Here is an 18,361-nt window from a genome sequence, read left to right as displayed (position 1 = left end):
TTTCATTCTTAAGAATTATCTGGGTTTTGTATTTGGAGATGAGTCTCTGTGGCTGAGACGCTCACCTTTCTTTGGTTCAGCCTATGGCTCTAAGGATTTAAAATATATAAAATTATTATCTTATACAAATCATGCTTTCTCTGGTAATTCAACTCTCCAAAATAAAGCAAATACAGTGTTTGGGCATCCTTGGAACATGGTAGTCTACTATGCAGCCAGTGGACATGCTGCTTGGAAACCTATGGGAATATTCACATAATTCCAACTAAAGCTTTGCTCTGTGTTCAGGAATCCTGATCTTCTCACACAAATCTCAACACATGACAGAAATAATCTATTTATCCAACATATGGTCTTTTGTGAGGACTGGATAGAAAACAGCTACTGAGTCTTATTTGTGATTTGTCCCAGGGTGCTTTTTTCTAGTCCAGGGCCACAGAGGCATTTTAGTAATGTAAAGGGGTGATTAGAGGCACTTCTGCAGGAATGTGTGCTGTAGTGCTTAATTAAATTAATTTGGCTTGTGATGGGGGCTCTGAGAGGCAGTGCTGGGCTTTGTCCCAGTCACTGTCACTGTTTCCTGGCGTGACTTTGGATGTGTCAGTAGCAACCTGCTCTTTGCTGTGCTTTTAGCATGCTCAGTGCTAGTGGGAGTTGGGGACAGGCTGGGGATTTGCAGATGTGCTCAGAGGTATTTGTGTTCAGCAGAAGCAAATCTTTAAAACCAGATTATTCTAGCTGAGGATCTAGCTGATATTACTGCAGCTGATATTTGTATGTCAGGAGAATCATATCTGCTTGGTTTAGCAGGAAGACTATTTTGGTAACTAAGTGCTGTCTCTTGCTCCCAAAATCAATTACTTTATCTATCCCAGACACATGAAAACAGAGAAATAAAAAGGCTGTTCAGAGATTTCCTTAGTCCCTCTGCCTAAAGTAGTGGAGCCGGTGTGGCTGGTCTGGACAAGTATTGATTTGAGTCCATAGTGATTTGGAGATGCATTTTTCAGGTCCTTTTCTAATATATGCAGTAAAGTAGTTTAGGCTGACAAACTCTACAATAATACCCTGAGCTATGCAGAGGAACAGCCACTTGCCTCCAAATGAAGTTGGGTTTTAAATTAATGAAAAGCAGGATTTTTTGAATGAAACAAGGTACTGCCCACAATCCACCAAGATCTCAAAGCAGAAAGGTGTGGCATCAGGAAAATGCAACCAAATTGAAATCCCAGAGAAGTGACAGTAAGATGTTTCATTAAATCTAAAAAGATATTTCTTATTAAAAAAAAAAAAACAAAAAACAAAAAACCCAAACAAACAAAAAACCCCAAACAACAAACAAACAAAACAAATAAAAAAACAGGGAAAGAAAGAGAAAAAAGAAACACAGCAGAAAAAGCTTTGCTTAAATGTCAGTGTTGACTTTTAAACTTCCCCCATCAGTTGAAAACTGAAACCTTTCAGTCATACAGAGTTTTACTGCAGAAGCTGCAGCTGAGCAGGCCATGCACTAACAAGTGTGAGATAACTGAAGTCTGACACCCTTGTTTTACTAGCTGCCATTTCACCAGTGGTTTCTCCAGGTTGGACCTGCAGTTGGACCATGAAAGTGATCTTTTCTAACAGGAGAAACAATGAAAGTGAAAAGCATTCTGCTGCTCTGCTCAGGTAGAGCAGCGTTTGTAGCCCTTGGTCCCCAGCAGAAACCTCACTGAAGTGTTTAAGCAGCTGTTGTGCCTGGCCAAATTCAGCCTATTTGTTACATTCTTTTCTTCTTGCTATGTTAAACAGGGATCTAGGGTTACTCACACTTCGAAAGAACTGTGAAAATGTGAGGCATTTGTGTCATCTCCTGAGGACTGATCTCAAGGCTCTGCAGGTTTTACTCTGTACAGGAGACTTCAGAGCCTCTGATACTACTCCCAGAGAATGTTCATGTGCATGGGATGCTATATTCTGCCTCTGGGGTAAAATCATGGGGCCCTGCTGTGTTACCAGCAGGTCTTCAAGAGCTGAGAAGCTCTGCTGTTTTTGAGGTGCTTTGGGAGATTACCTGGGCACTATGGTGCTCCTAGTCAACTTGGGTCTGATGGACAAAAGGGTACAAAGTAGGTGAGAAAGATAAGATTTTGTGCAATGGTTTACAGGGGGGGAAGGTAGCTCATTTATATTGCACTTTAGGGAACTGGGTTCAGATTAGGTAACACATCCTTTCCTGGTTTGTGTAATGCTGGGGTGGGCACAAAGTGTCTTAGCAAAACGCTGCAGTGACAGACAAGTGGGTGCAAACCCTCCTTCCCCTTCCACATGCTGATCCTGCACTACCTTCCTGGGCTCACACATCATGGGGTGGCTCAAGACATGTCACGAGAGAAGTGAGGTTTTAAGCAATGTGTGCTAGAAACTGCTGCTGAGGTAAAGGTCATAAAATCATCAGGGAGGGATTGCTCACAATGGCCTGAGCCAGGGAGAGGCAGCTGGGCTCACTGGCTGTCCCATGGGTTTATTCTGCAGCTGTTTGCATTTTGTGTTTGCACTGTCCATGTTTGTGCAATCACAGAGAGCAGATGACGTGTTTAGACAGGTTAAGAGAACTTCTGAGCACACTGACAAAAAGCCTCCAAAGAGAATTTCATGTGAAAACAGGGAGAAACCCCCACATTTCTCTGCTTGCCACAGCAGGGTCCATCCAGTTCTCCCTGTCATGTTTTCCTGGCATTAATTCTCCCTCTGCTGTTGTTCTTCTCATGCCATAGTACACCCATACCCTGAGGCAAAGCTGGGAAGACTACACAGCATTTGCAGGTTGTTTGCATCTGTGTGTACAAGCTTGCCAAACCAAGGAATAGGGAGAAGTGAAGGATGATCTGTCTCAAGGGCCTGCCACCTCTGAGTGGCAGCCCATCAAACTCCTTCAGATTTACCCCAGGTGAGCTAGTACTGAAGTATTAATTTGCTGGAGGAACTCCAGGGTCTCCACTCTTTCTGCTACAGTATTTTCAATCATTATTCCTAATGTTGTGATGGTTCAATTTGTGTTAATAGGCCATCTTGCTGTCTTAGCCAAATGGCAATGCCCAATTAACAGAGAGGCAGAGCAGGCAAATGAGCATCTATAGGGATAGCAAGGGAAGCATTACTGCAGGGAAAATGCCACCTCCCTGTTAATGGGAATGTGGATGCATGCAAACATGTCTGTAGGCAGTTCATGGCAGGATGGAAATGAAGGCCTGTCATTTTCTTTCAGAGGTCTTCTACAGGCACAGCAGGGTAAAAGAAGCTTAGTTTTGCAAGGCACACTGATTACAAAATAGCTGGTACACAGAACTAAATGAAAAACGATAGCAAATGGCACATTTTCTACAGCAGAAGTCATGGCTGTGATCTCCAGACTGGTTCCTCCAAGGCAAACCCCATGTGCTGTTGGTGGGTGTCTTGGCTTAGTGCAGGGCTGAAAGGGTTCAGGGTAAGGTGATAAAGTCTCACCTTTGCTGTCCCCAGATCCTACATGGCCAAGGGCTGAGCCAAACAGGGGTTCTCCCAGCTGCTGGTGATGGAGGGAAGGCACGCACTGCTTACATATGCCTTGAGACAGATTTTATCTTGTTTTTAAATGTTGGAGATTTCTCCCATGTCCCTCTATAAGCTACTTGATCAACTGATAATCTCCTTCTGTGAAGATGTATTTTGAAGTTCATGTATTTGTGCCAAAAGGTGATGCCCCACGTAGGACAGCAGGGTTGGAGAGGAACCAAAAACAAGCTTCTGCTCTGGCTGTACCCTGAGTTAACCAAGTGTAAGGCAGCTGCCATCCAAAGGCTGTATTGCCATGGCAGAAGAGAGACAGTGTGTAGCAGCCTGTGCATAGAGCTGTGCCAGTGCAAGTCTTGGGCTGGTGCTGGCCCCAAGCCAGCAATAGGCAACAGGTTGGTGGTGAGATGGGACAGGGGCCCTTGGTACCGACAGGGCCCCTGGGTTTGGTTCTGCACCATGCAAACAACCATGCCATGAATGAATAATAGCAATTTTTTTTTTTTTCTGGGACTGAGGTTTGTTTGCGTTTGCACTTTCTTGGACAGTGAACCTGTGCCTTGAGAAAATAAGTGAAATATTTTTAATATCTATGCCACCAATGAGTCAAAGGCAGTGCATCTAATCTTAATCTATATTGTTTGGACGTTTGTTCAGTAAATCAGCTGAAAGAAAGAATACGTTTCTTCTTTAAAGTCCCTTCCCCGCCCCTGCTGTACAAGTAAGTGTTACTTCCTGCCCTTCTGCTCTCTTGATAGTGCTTCCCTTTCCTGTTTTGGTTTTAAACCTTCATATAGGCTCCTGGCTTGTCTCCCTGCCAAATTTGTCTTCTGCTCTGTAATCAGGTGCAATAGCCTATTTGGGTTTAAACACACGTGCTGGATTTGAGCACATAGTCCTGCGGGATTACCTGGCCGGCTCCTCCTCAATGGCAGGCACGTAAGTATCTGGGGACAACGGCAGGGAGTTTGTTGGCCAGGGTTAATGTGACTGGATGGGAGGGAAAGCGTGTATTGTAATAAACACAGAAAGCCTGTGCTTTGGTTATAGCCTCACAGGAAAATTTATAATTGCATAAAATTATAATTAAGCTTTTATGATGGTGCTACATTCATATGCATCCCCTGGCAGTGAGGGAGAGGCTGGCTTGACAGAGTGTGTCTCCTTCATTCCTGGTCTGCTTCTGTTGGCTCCAGGGGAATTGTCACAGCTTTATTTGCAGTTCTTCTGAGACTGAAGGGAAACCAAGGCAAAGTTGATTTGCTGTATTCACTGACAAGTCTGCTTCTCCAGATTATTAATTATTATTATGATCTTTCAAAGCCTTTGTTTAAGGTATTTTTCTACTGAAAGATGGGTGTATGTATTTTCACTGGACAGTTCAGTTTTGAGATTTGCATAATGTGTATTTTACTAGATTAGTTACTTCTTCATTTTATTTCTGTCATTTAAGAATGAAGGGAACTAGTTTCTATTCATAGCACCCTGATCTAGACAATTTGCTTTTTTACTGTTTTTGAGTAATTGGGTTCATAGTGTTTCCTCAGGCCACATGTACTTGACTTACTTTTAGGAACGTGTAAACATTTGTTTGATACTTATTTTTAGGAACTCCCAAGGTGGTACACAAAATTTGAAAATGAACCACACTTCATAGCAGTAAGAAATGTTGTGTGTCTCAGGTGTTAACAGAGCAGTAGAGTGACCCTTCCTTGTTGGAGCAGGTGGAAGTTGAAGGGAAAGTTTCCTGCAGCACAACATGGCTCTGGGAGTCTGGCTGCCTGGCAGCAACAGCACTTCTCTGAATCACTACACTTCCTCATTAAGTGCTTTTTGCAAAGCAGTTCTCTTAAATCATTTTTTTAAGATGTTGAGATGAGATACTGAGGACTGGAGTTCCCCTTAGAAGCATTTAGCTTCTTTGGCTTCAGTTTGCAAAACCTACCAGAAAAATGATGGCTTAAAATGAACTCCACTGCATAGTTTCAAAATCTCAGCAACATACACTAAGCAGATGTGCCAGCTTATGAGGGGTTCAATCTGTGGTCACTCCATTGGCGGTAAATCTCCACTGATTGGCAGATGTGCTATTTAAGTGCTGCAGTCGATGCTGAAGGTCAGGGCTCTCTGTGGACTTTCACTGTTGGTGCTGAGGGCTGAGCTGGTCGGGTCTGAATGTCCTGCCTAGGTGGAACATCTCTTCCTCTGCGTTATTGTTTTGCATACATATTTATTTTTTTGTATTTCTACTCACTTCTCGCACGCTCAAGAGCACTGAGGGGTGACAAAAAGTTATGCAAGTTTCTCTGGTCATGCCAGGATTTGATGCATGTTCCCACATTTAGTGACTCATCTCCCAAAGGTCTGGCTTAGTGTGAGACCTGGGTGCCTAATAAGCTGTCTCCTTTTTGGTTTACAGCTGAAGTGTCTGCAATGGATGTCTGCAACAGATACTGAACATAGCAATTCCTGCTAGGTGTGCCAGTGTAGTGAGGGAGAATTCAAAAGGAATGTCTCATTACTAGCAGAAGGAACAGTAACTTAAACTCTCTTCCTTGTGGAGGTGAACTGTGTTCATCTTACTCTTGCTTACGCTGTAGGAACCAGTAGGTTCATTTCCTGCTCTCTAAAGTATGTATTTATCTTGCAGGTGTGTCATGACTTTTTCTAACAGTGTCAGACTTTTTCAGAGCTGTTCATGAGGGAGGTTTTGTATATACACTGTTTTGTTGTAATTATTTAATATTAAACTGTTTAGATGTTGGAGTTTAGCGGTGGAAAAAGGTGATGGCAAGACACCTGTGTCAGATGCTCAGATCAAAAAGCTCAGCTCCCACAGATGATGTAGCCAGAGCCCAGCACCAAAGACAGGTCTTCCATGTGTACATGCAGGCTGAGCAGAAGGCCAAAAAACAGCAGCTCCTCTGGGAGCTGGGCTTTATTTCAGGCTGTGTGAGGCAAGGGTTGCACTGTTGGGGAGGTCTCTGTGCCCATGCAGGAAACCAGGATTGAGTCCCAGTTGAGTCCTTCTGACTGCTGGGTCCATGGGTTTGTATTTCAGGGGGTCCCTGGAAATGATACTCAGAAAAGCAAACGGAAGTGGTGGCTGTGGCACTTCTGTATTATATATGAAACCATGACTGCTATTTTTCTAAATGTCAGCTAGAAGATATTCAGGCGTCTGCATGTCACTGGGGATTGAAAGCTCTTATCTGGATGCAAAGTCCCTATGAGTTTCCTCTGTCCTTTGCTGTGATCAGTGGTTAAATGCTCTTGTTTCATTATGAGGTTTTGCTGCATTGCTGAGGAAGTAAGTTCTTCATTGCTCTGGGACAGAGGGAAGGTGAACGATGGTGACACCGACTGTCCTGTGGGTTTGGTTGCAGAGGGAAGTAGACTTTGAAAAGGAGGTCCCAGAAGGAGTCAGAAGCATGACTGAAGTGTTGGAGAAATGAGGTTCCCAATGAGAAATGGGACCATGAGCAAAACTGGCAGTGAATCTCTGGTGGGAAGGTTGGAGAGCCACTGCACTGTATGGTCTATATAAGCCCAAATGACCTGACTGATTTGTGGTCAGAGTCTCCCATATTTTTTGTTCTGTAAATTCAGTTGTCAGAGCAAAATGTCCATCTTTTTCTATAAAGATGACTACTGAAATGCTTTCCCTGCATCCCAGTAATAGTCTTATTTGCTGTAGTGAAACCAGTTGAACTGTTTAGCAAATTAGTCCATTACAGTTTGCAGTACATTTTAAATGCTGCAGGAACATGACTTGTAGCTTATTAATGTTGAGGTTAACACAGATACATACCATGCAAACCACACGTCTCAGTATACAGGATTTTGTATTTCCGTTGGCTGCTTGAGATGACGTTGAGAGAATTCTGTCAGCTTCTTAAATCAACATCAGCATCTATTTCTTGCATGTTGGGTTTACCCACACAACTGTTACTACCAGTAGGCATACTCAGTGGACAAGTAGAGCAACGTGTTAAACGGCTTGTTATCTTGCATCTTCTGTCTGCTGAGGGTTTGTTCTCACGTAGGACAGACCTCAGGGAAGTAGTATTAACAATTTCAGACACCAATACAGATGGCTAGATCAGTTTAAAAAAAAAAAAAAAAAAGTTTTAATCATTTTAAGGGGAGGGAATGGATGGGAAACTGAAGTAAAAAAAGAAGGTAAATGTTTTTAGTAGTAGATGTTTGCATTTCCTAAGAAGACAGCTGTTTTGAAGGTGAGGGGATCATAAGCAGCTTGAAGCAAGGGAGATCCATAATAGGTTCAGAACATGATAGACTGAATTCTGTCAGGGGAGCTTGCACAGTTTATGCTAAGTGAGTTTCTGCCCCAAGGAAATAGTTATGTCTGCAAATGTAAAAGATAGGGAAGTCTCCTGGTCCGGTTGGCGTGCTAGACTAGAGACCACAAACCTGAAGTTGGTTAGATGCCATAATTTGTTACACCTTTGGTGAGCGTGGTTTGGTGACCCTCAAAAAGCTGTACAACATTGCTGCGGCTCTAGAAGAAAGAATTTATACCTCTCTGATGTCCCTCTGGGTGGACTGATGCTGAATGGGTGCATCCAGGGTGGGGCTGGGATAACCCTCTGCGATGTCCACAGGTGGGCTCAACAGCTCAGTACCATGCTCTGCAAAAGTTTTATTCATAAAAAGATACCTTGTAAGTAGAAAAAAAAGGAGCAGTGCACCTTGGCTGCAAGTCCAACCATCACCCAGCACCACCATGTGTACTAAACCATATGCTGAAATACCACATCTACACGTGTTTTGAACACCTCCAAGGGATGGTGACTCCAAATGGATGGTGACTCTGAACTGGACAAGCCTATTTGCAGGCAGGGCAGCCTGTAGGGGAGAGCTTGCCTTTGGCAATGGCTTATAGGCTTTTTAATTTATACTTTTGTAATATTGAGACAATATTCTATAAATCTCACTGATGAATGATGGATTTTAGGTACTTGTTGAGAACAAAGGATTTCCCAGTGCAGTCTTCTTCTAGCAGATATGAAGTTAGCTTGAGGCAAACAAGTGGTTCTGGTGCAGAGGTTTACCATCCCATGGATGCAAAGCAGTAAGGAGAAAATGTTTTCAGAATATGAGGATTTGGGTGTGAAGTTCCCTTTCCCCTCTACATATAAATCAGATGTCTCAAATCTGCCCTAAAGCACACTGCAGCACACTGGAATAGATGTTAGGCACAAACATGAGCAATGTTGTCATTAATACCCCTCCATGATGCCATTTTAATCTTTTTTTGCAAGTAATTGCCTATGGTGGAAAACCAAGTGGATGAGGCTGAAGACTTGGCGTTTAATGTAACATAAAAAAATAAATAGGTGCATTAGTCATAGTTGGAAAGGTATATGAAACTTGATGAAACTTGAGCTCCAACATGTACCCATTTTTCAATAACTTTTATGTATTCTTAGGAAAATAAGGTGACTTCTAGAAGCCATGCTCATGACTTTGTATATACATACTGGTGGTAGCTGCCAGATTCTTCTCATGGAGAAGGAGTGTGACTGCACAATAGCATGGCTAAAACATATTTATTGCCTCTCTTGTGTAGTTGGCATATGTATCAATGGCATATGGTCCTAAAAATAACAGAAAATTTTGCTGGAGCTTTGTGAAACCAATGCTGCTTGATTTACATTTAAAGTAATGGACTCTGCAGAGGGTAATAGAGGGGTTCTCACTGACCTTTATGAGAGGAACATTTTCTGGACTGTTTTCAGGGAAGCCCTGTAAAGCAGCAGTGGGAGAGTTATGTTTTTTGTGGGTGGGACAAACAAAGAGTCTTCAGACATAAATAGTTACACCTTCATTTAGGATCAGACAGCAAGGTTACCAAGGAGTCCCTAGGGGCATTTTAGGTTTTGAAAGACTGATGAAGTGTCTTGCAGAAAAGGATTCCCCTTGTGCTGGACTTGTTTTGTGTTCCTTTCTGTTACTTCACTGGAGGCTAGATTACAAGCTTAATCCTGTTACCATTTAAATGAATGATGAAAAACTTCCATTGACTGAAGGGAGAGCAGGGATTGAGTTTGATGTGTTGCTTTCTGTTACAGTAACAATGGGTTGTCATGCATTAAATATTGCTTCTGGGGTCTATATCCATACTTCAGTACTGTAGTTTTGGAGGGGGGTTCTTTGCAGCAGTTTTCAATGGCAGCCAAGACTGAAGACAAAATTCCTGGAATCTGGATATGGCATTACGAATAACTCCATGTCTCTGTGGTTAAGTGTGTTCTCTTGTTGTAAGCGAGGTTAATTGAATTAATTTTGACTAATTTAGGAGCTGTGGCAATTGTAAGTTCCAACATTCATCTGAAATGAAGACAACATTGGGTCTCAGACTTGCTCTGATGAAACCAATGATGCTCTCTTGTTTACTCTAGTACAGCAAAGCTTGTAGCAACAGGCAAGGCCTGTGGAGAAGGACCCGGTGTCACGCTGGCTGAGTGTGACTCCCCAGGACCATGTTTTCTGGAAGCCCCCTGGCTCACTGCACAGGCAGTGCTGTGCCCCCGGGCAGCTGATGCTCACAACTCCTCTGGAGCTGGAGGTGGCAGGCACAAGACACCTGGTAGCACAGACAGGTGGGTGCCCTGCACTGGAGATTATTTTTAGCCATTCCACTCCGAAATGACAAAGCTAATCCAGTGCTCTTGCCTTTCTGCTGGTGCATTTCTCTCCCTTCCTCTCCCGTCTGTGAGTCCGAGGCAGAGTGAGGGACCCTGGATAGGTCTGGAGGATGCAGGAAATGCTGCTTCCGGTGCCAGGCTGCAGCTCTTGCACCAGCTGGAGGATTAGGCAAGCTGGAGTGAGCTCAAATCCCTCAGCTGCTAGTGTCAGATATGAAGAAGCTGCCATGAGACATTAGCTTACCTTAAAAAGAGGGATAGAGAGGTATTTGCTGGGTAAGTACATCAGCCAAGGCACATCTGTTCTCCAGGTGTCTCACATAACAAAGCAACAGCAACAGTTGATGAGCTTGATTTTATAAATTCTGAAGATAAAAAAAATGTTTAATCTTTCTGATCTGAATATATTGCTCCATTAACAGAATCTAGCTGTTTTCATGCTATGCAATAAAAATCCAATTTATTCAGAATTTTCTTACCTTGTTCTTTTTGGAGATGTCTGCCAGCAGCATCATTGCTTCCTCTGTGAATGCTGTGAAGAGTTTTCAGGCTCTTACCCACAGCCTGGAGGAGGTCTGGGGGCTGCCTGGGGGCTGTGCAAAGTGACTGATAAAACAAGCCAGAATCAGTAGGCTAAGAGGGATGAATCTGCTTTGGAAATCTTTTTGAGACCCACAATCAGAAAAGATTGAAAACTGCTGCTGTAATCTACCCAGATACCCTTAATACTTAGGGCAACCTGCTCCCTTTCATTAAAATGATGGCAGTGATGGGGTCAGATGGGTTTGGGTTTGCAGCAGGTGGTATAATTTAGAAGTGGTGCGATTTGGCACAGTGGCAATACAGGGGTGTGATTTAGCACCACCCAGAAGCTTCTCATGTATTTGTTTGTGTGCTAGTGAGGCATTACTAAGGCAAAACCAAAATGAAGTATACGCAATAGGATTTGTGTGCAAAGCTGATTATCACTTGATATTGCATTGCTGAAAAGTATTTAATACAGATTGAGCAAAGGAAGGTAGGTATATATAAATATATATTGGTATAAAGTGAATAGGATGGTCATGAACTTAAGATTTTTGCAGGAGATAAATCCTAACAGTTTTACATAGACCTAAGATGCACTGTTTGCTTGTTGAAAATCCCTGTTACTTTTGAAGACCTCAAATCTGCAAAATGTGAAGGGTTCATTTTTTTCTTCACAGAAAGAACTCTTACTTCCTCTGGTTTTAGAAAAGCGGCTGGGAAGTCATGAGAGAGAGAACTGAAATCCTGATCTGTATTGACATGTCACCTTAACAGCATTTGCCAGTTACTTTTCTTGCACATGAAGGGTGTGTTTTGTCATGAATTTAATGTGTGTATATACAAGCAAGAGTTAAAGAGTTGATTAATTTCTCTGAATCTACAGAAGAAAATCAGCTGTTAATGCTACACAAAATAATTGCTATGTACTTCAGTGCTGGAATTCAGATATTCCTGCATTCTCCTTTCCTACTTTCTTTTCTTCTAGGATGAAGGAAAACGGAGTTCCTCTCTGCTTTGCACCATGTATTCTGGGGCTTTTAGTTGCGTCAGTGGGTCTGGGTGTTAGACATCAGCTGGATTAATGTAATTGATTTCTTCAGTTAACCTAACATGGCTTTTGGTTCAAGGTCTGCTTGCTTCCAGTTTTAAATGTATAACTTGGCTGAGGCTGTTACGTTTATTTGATCAGTAAGCTGTAAAATACTGGTGGACTTCCATGCAGATGTGAACGGATTCACTTGCCAGTAGGTACATAAAATAAATGTACTGTGGGACAGTTTTCATAATGTTTATGAGATACAGGTTATTCCTCAGAGCCTAATATTTTTGTATAAAATAGATTTTCATTTCAAAACAGGAGCAGGCTGGAGTTTTTTTTAAGTCTATGAACACATACATGCCAGCTTCAATTTAACAGGCAGGTTGCATTCAAAGGATTAATAGATCTCTTATAAAACAGTAGTAGTTCTGATAATTTCTTTTAGTTTATTTTCCTGCAGATGTTTTTGGTAGTAGTCAGCAAATTCACATTTTTTTTCCCCCTGATTTTGTTGTTTTTGCTCTCCAGTGAACAGAGTATTTGCCAAGCCCGGGCTTCAGTTATGGTCTACGACGATACCAGTAAGAAATGGGTGCCAATCAAACCTGGTCAGCAGGGATTTAGCAGAATCAACATATACCACAACACGGCCACTAACACCTTCAGGGTAGTTGGAGTTAAACTGCAAGATCAACAAGTGAGTAAATGTAATGTGTTTCCTGTAACTTAACCTTTGATCTCATTTGATGCCATCAGTTATATACGTAGTGGAGTATAGCAACATTTCCTGCTTCCTGCAAGGTGCCTACCAGTCTGTTTACTCCAGTTATTCAGATTTTGTACAATTTTTTGTGCACAGAATGTATCACAATTTATTGCTGCTTATTCCCAAACAGAACTTTTGGTAAACATCAGATTTTGATGTTACTTATTCTCCCCTCTATTTTTGCTTCTGAAATGAGTCTTATTGAATTCTGCAGGTTTTGATCTCAGCGCTCCCTAACTTACTTTTTGCTCAGTTTTAGTTCTATGTATAAAAAAAAGGAAGTAAGTCCATTGTTCTGCACTGCCATCTCACCAAGCGTACTTGTTACGTTGCTGTGATGAGGAATTAGTTCCTCGTAATGCATTTTCAATTCCAAGGTGCACACTGAGATCTGATTTACAGCAGCCACAGGACCTCCCTGGGTATTAAAGGAGTTATATTGGATTTAGATAATCAGAACTGGGTTCAAACCCTCCTTCACCACTGGCTCCTGGAAGCCTGGCTCGAGGGTGTGCTGGGCAGTGTGTGCCATCCATAACCAAACGTCATGAGCAGACCCTACATTTCAAAAGTATCTTTGAGGGGGAGTAGCTGTGCCACACAGCTTTGGTCTTTGCATTTTAGAGCAGATTTCTGAGTTGGGGACTCCCTCCATTACATCAGTGTGAGGCTGGTGTGGTGGTGGCATCCCAGTCTCCCTGGGCTGCCTGCCTCCTTCCCTCACCTTGAGCCCTCAGCCTGGCAGAGGAATGAGAAGAAAGTGGGGAACGGATTTTCTGTTGGTTCAGAGAGTGGTGTTGCCTCCTGGGAAGGTGTGATGAGCGTTGCTCCCAGCACAAGACTGGCAGGGGCAAGGCAAACCTAGCCAAGCCAAACCTTGCCAAAACAAGCTGGAGAGCGGGAGCTGGGGCACCACCACCTCCCAGCTGCTGCAAGTGAATTGACCACCCTGCTCATGGAAATGCAGATGATGTCTCTCAGCAGTCAGCAGTAAGGACACTTAGGCCAACTGGAAAAGCTAGTCAGGCTGCTTACTGGAAGTGTTAATGACATTGCCCATATACACTGTGATCATTTTGAAGAACAAAAACCAGCAAAGAAATAGGTGGAGGTTTTAGCACATCAGTTTTCAGCTCCCTGCAGTGCACTTTTGAAACATCTGCTGTATCTTTGGCCACTGCTTTTTTTCTTCTCAGTAAAGCAAAGGCAATATATTAATGTAGTTCCATTTAAAAAATAGAAAGTATTTTTGAAAATAAATGAAATGCAGTGTCTTTTTAGTCAGCTGTGAACATCACTGCTGCCTTGTAACGGGCTGTGCTGATTTATTTTACACAGCCAGCAGGTGAGTGTACATGATTTTCATGTGGCTGCGATCTAACGTGGGTCGGACTAGCTGATGTAAAACGAGCAACAGTCATAAGCTTTACATATATATGTAAGGGAGGCTATGTACCAGAGATCTGTCTTACTAAGAGTATATAATTTAAAGAGTAGGATACACAAAAAAGTCAAATCTCGATCTGTATTTTAAACATGTGTTGCCTTAATTGTCACATTCTATTTGCTTGCAAATTTTTCTACTTGTGAAAAGGCTTCATGGCAACTAAAAACCATTTCAGTTCAGAAGGAAACAGATTGAAAAATGTATTTTTCTATACTCAAAGTTTAAAGACTAAAGATCCTCCCTCAAATAAGCAAAAAGTACATATTGTGTTAGTCACTTAAAACGATCTAAAAGAAAGTATTCACCTTAAATATGATTTTTAAAAGTCAAGTATTATGAATAAGTTCAAGACAACTTAGCATAGTGGTGTTACAATGAAAGTTCTGAAAGTCTCAAGATTCAGAATTAAATGTTTTATGAATCTCACATGGCGTCATAAGTTTGCTTATGTATGTTTGCTAAGTATTTGCATTTACCAAGAACAAAAATTAATTTCAGTTAAAATAATTCCCTATACAAGCTGTTTCATGCTTGCTCTCAGGTTATGCTAAATCACACTAAAAGTAAGTTTTTAGTAGAAGCTTTTGCTTTGCCAGGGAAGCCGTATTTTTCAAAAAGGACCAATCTTCACCTAATATGTGATTTGGCATATAATGAAGCTACACAGATTTCCAAGAGTTGAGAAACAAGTTTAAATATGTAACACAGAGGAACAATTTTAAGTTTTATTGCATACTGTTTGCCAAAGCACAGACTAGAATAATCTTCATTACTTCATCCTTGCCTGCCTTTAATGTTTCCCTTTTAAATTTTTGTTGATTTTTATTACAGCTCTAATAATACCTCTCTTTATTTTTCATGCTCTTTTATTTTTTCAAATGTGTCCTTTTGTGTAGGCTTCTTCTGTTGTCTTTGTCTAGCTGTCTTTCTGTTTTCTTTTTTGCTGCATGTGTTACAGTTTATGATCCTGTCTTCTCCTTACCTTATCTGTGTTTATTTTCTTCTCTAGCTGACGGTGTCTAAAAAGTTCACCGAAATGAAATATGGTTTTTAGAGTAGCAGAACTTGAGCATCCTTCTCACCACCAGGAAGTGGTCACCGACCTCTTGTTCTCCTTGTGGGGGTGGGTGACATGCTCATCACGTGCCCGCCTGCAGCAGCAGAACTAAGTTCAGACCAGCAGGCCATGAATTCCCCATCCTGCTCTGCAGAGATGTGTCCATTTGCATAAACTCATGCTGGCATGAGTGGTAATCTTCAAAAGACCAGAAGTAGACTTCTGAAGCTTTGAAGGAGCCACAGAGGCCAGAACTGGTTTGAAGCTAAGGCCAGATTCCAATTGCTTGATGTCATGAGCTTTGATGTTTCCTTGCAGCCTTCGTTTCCTTATAGTCCAACAGTCGCAAGCAAACATTTTACCCCTGTGTTGTGACTGTTGTTGTCACCTAGTCTGCTGTCAAGTTTAAGTGTCTTAGCTTCAGTCACCATGCAAGAAGTTCACAAAACTAAAAACACGTAAGTGCTCCATCTTTATGGCTTAGCTGACAAGCAGCAGCTCCTCAGTTGAGAGTCCTCATCAAATGGTTTTAAATTATGATTTTACATCAAATGATTGCAGCTCAGCATGATCTCATCACCAAAAGGCATGTGCTGAGCAAATAGGTGGGGAGGAGGGTGCAAGTCAAAAGTGAATCATATCTCCTGAGGGTTTGGTGTATTGATGTGGCTAAGAAGTGAATGTGAAAACAGGGCCTTGGGGAAGGTGGGATGTTTTACAGTTGAGCCTAAGCCAAAACTGAAACAGGGACAGCATTCTTGGGGTATAAACTAAACCACATTTTTAGAAAAATAAAGAACCAATTAATCACTGCTGTAGCTTATTAAAAGTTGTTCAGGTTTGGGCCTGCTTACAGAAATAAAGAATTTGGCCTCAACTGTAGCAGTTTTTAGCTGCTACCCTGTATCCTCCCTGTGTTAGCAATGATACGACTGCTCCGCATGAGAGGAGTCTGAGCGCTCAGAGTGCAGCAGACCCCAAGCTGGTAGCAAACTTCTGACTTAATAGAGGTACAGAGGATACTCCTGCCTCTGCACCTTCAGCCACTGCAGCTTATGCATTTAGCAGTGCAGGTTTCTGGTTGGATCCCAGAGGCACTGTATTGCTGGGTGTACTGTGTGCCCTGCCCAAGGATAAACAGGGCATTGTATTTAGAAGATTAAATCAAAACGTACAGAAACATCCTTCTGCTCCAGTCACCCTTTACCTGGAAATTACAGAATGAACAGCAAGGGAGGAGGTGGGATAAGAAAGACTTAGTTGTCTGGCTTTGTCATTGCCAATCTGATTCTAGTGAAAAACTCTCTCAGCATAAGAAGCTGGTGGTGATCAAGCACATGGGAGGAGAAAAACAGAGCCAGTGCAATGACTCAAACGTTTATCTCTGTTGGGCAGGGCTGGTGCCAAGAGCTCTGTCTGTCTCTTTTTCTGACAATTGTGTATGATCGTCCCCCAAAAGATGGCAACAGCTGCTGGCCCTGGCTCCTGACATCTGTCTGCAGTATCCACACAGCTGTATCCTGCAGAGGTGCTGTAGAAGGCATGGGCAGGTAATAGATTATGCAAAACTAGATTGCGGGTCCCTGAGGTGGATTTGAACTGTTGTAGAATCTCAACCCCTCAAATGTGGGTGTTCCGTCATTGAAACACACACTGCCTTACTGTACAGCCATGTAGGAGATGCCGTATGAATTGCCTTTACCACTTTAATTAACCTTTACCAAAGGGCCAGGGTTTTTTCCCACTGAAAACAGAATTATTTTTAATCTTCACCCCTCTCTTTAAAATCACAGGTAGTGATTAATTACTCAATTGTGAAAGGACTGAAGTACAATCAAGCAACACCTACCTTTCATCAATGGCGCGACGCACGGCAGGTCTATGGCTTGAATTTTGCAAGCAAAGAAGAGGCTACCACATTCTCCAATGCAATGCTGTTTGCTTTGAATATAATGAACTCACAAGATGGAGGTAAATTAGCAGCTACTATGCTCTTTTACAATGCATGTTGTCAAGCACCCAGTGTGTCTGTGCTGGATAGGATGCCATTATCAGGCACATTTTAATGTAAAAAGTTGCTCTCTGGTAGGCAGCCTTTAGATCAGCATTTGCAGTGGTATGAGTTGCATGTGGTTTCAGCTTTTCTTTGCCTTCCTTCTATTTTTTTATGGTGCCTTAACTCATGATAGGAAATGGTTGATTGGGAGTGCCTCAGCAGGCAAGTAGCCCCACTGATTTATGTGGATCTGTATGTGTTGTGTTACATGCAAGATGGCAGAATAGCTAGAGTAAAATTAACAACATTTTATAAGGTAGAACTCCAAGCTGGTATTTCCAATGTGTTGGGTGTCAGACACAGTCTTTGGTTCTTGTGGGCCTGCTTCCAGATAGGAGTGTGTGAGATCTTCGTTATTTTATAAGCAAAATGCAAAGGCTTGTACTCTGGACATTGACTGATGTTGTTCCTAAGTACTTTATTGACTGCAGTTGAAGTTTGTGGTGAAGTTTACTATTCTATGAAATTGTCATTGCACTAGTTTGATGAGGGCCAAAAAAAACTCCTGTTTTTTTAAGTTTTTCTAGGGAAGTGCCTTGCAGAAACATCAGTTTCAAGATGAGAATTGTTACTGTTAGGTTACAATGAAGGAAACTGTCTTTAAGTGAATAATTTATTTATTTTAGGAATTCCTATCAAAGAACAACAGGAATTTTTAAGAAAGTATTTTTGAGTACTTGAAAAGCCTGCTAGATTTCTGAGAAATTTATGAACATATAACAAATAATATTTTGTGTATTGTTTTATTCATCTACTTAGCACACCAAAGTATGTTAGATGCTTCACAGACATAAGAGATAGTCCATGCTGCAGAGCTTGCATTTAAAGTATGTAGTTGTTACATAAACTGAGATGAATTGGGTCACAGATGAAATAAATTCCTACTTTATTTTCTAGGAAAAAAAAATTGGTAGTCATTCAGTATTTTCTCTCTTACATGAAGTGTTGAAAAGTTTCAAAGATTGCCAGTTGTCTTGTTCTTTACTGCTGAGCTTGTCAGAAAATAGAAATTTGGTTTAAAGGGAATTTCAGTATTTGTGGATTTAAAAACTATCTCTGATTCTATGAAACAAATTCCCAAAATATTAATGTTTAGAATTTTTTTCCAAATTTATTTCTAAAAATATTTCTCTCTAGAATTATATAAGCCATACATTGAGAATAGATTATATTGAGGACTTCTATATCATCATAAGTTCCCCAGTTACTGCATTTACCTCAGCATGTGAGTTGACAGCAGAAGTACATAGTGGATATAAAGTATAA

General features: G+C 41.6%; 1 protein-coding gene across 2 annotated transcripts in view; it reads left to right on the top strand.

Annotated features, from left to right (window-relative positions):
- Nucleotides 1–4,338: 4,338 nt before the first annotated feature.
- Nucleotides 4,339–18,361, top strand: part of EVL (Enah/Vasp-like) — a 73,411-nt gene continuing 59,388 nt past the window's right edge. Inside the window, exons 1-3 of one of the 2 annotated variants that reach the window (XM_009998011.1) lie at nucleotides 4,339–4,470; nucleotides 12,298–12,466; nucleotides 16,833–17,010. In XM_009998011.1, coding sequence (XP_009996313.1) covers nucleotides 4,460–4,470; nucleotides 12,298–12,466; nucleotides 16,833–17,010 — 358 coding nt within the window. In that variant the 5' untranslated portion in view covers nucleotides 4,339–4,459. Of the gene's footprint in view, nucleotides 4,471–12,297; nucleotides 12,467–16,832; nucleotides 17,011–18,361 lie in introns of those variants that run through there. The other variant, XM_009998012.1, reaches the window with a different exon arrangement.

The sequence above is a fragment of the Chaetura pelagica genome, unplaced genomic scaffold (assembly GCF_000747805.2).
Source record: "Chaetura pelagica isolate M959 unplaced genomic scaffold, ChaPel_1.0 scaffold354, whole genome shotgun sequence".
In the NCBI taxonomy this organism is placed as follows: Eukaryota; Metazoa; Chordata; class Aves; order Apodiformes; family Apodidae; genus Chaetura; species Chaetura pelagica.
The sequence above is the reverse complement of the archived record's forward strand: the minus strand, read 5'-3'. Positions and strand labels throughout refer to the sequence as shown.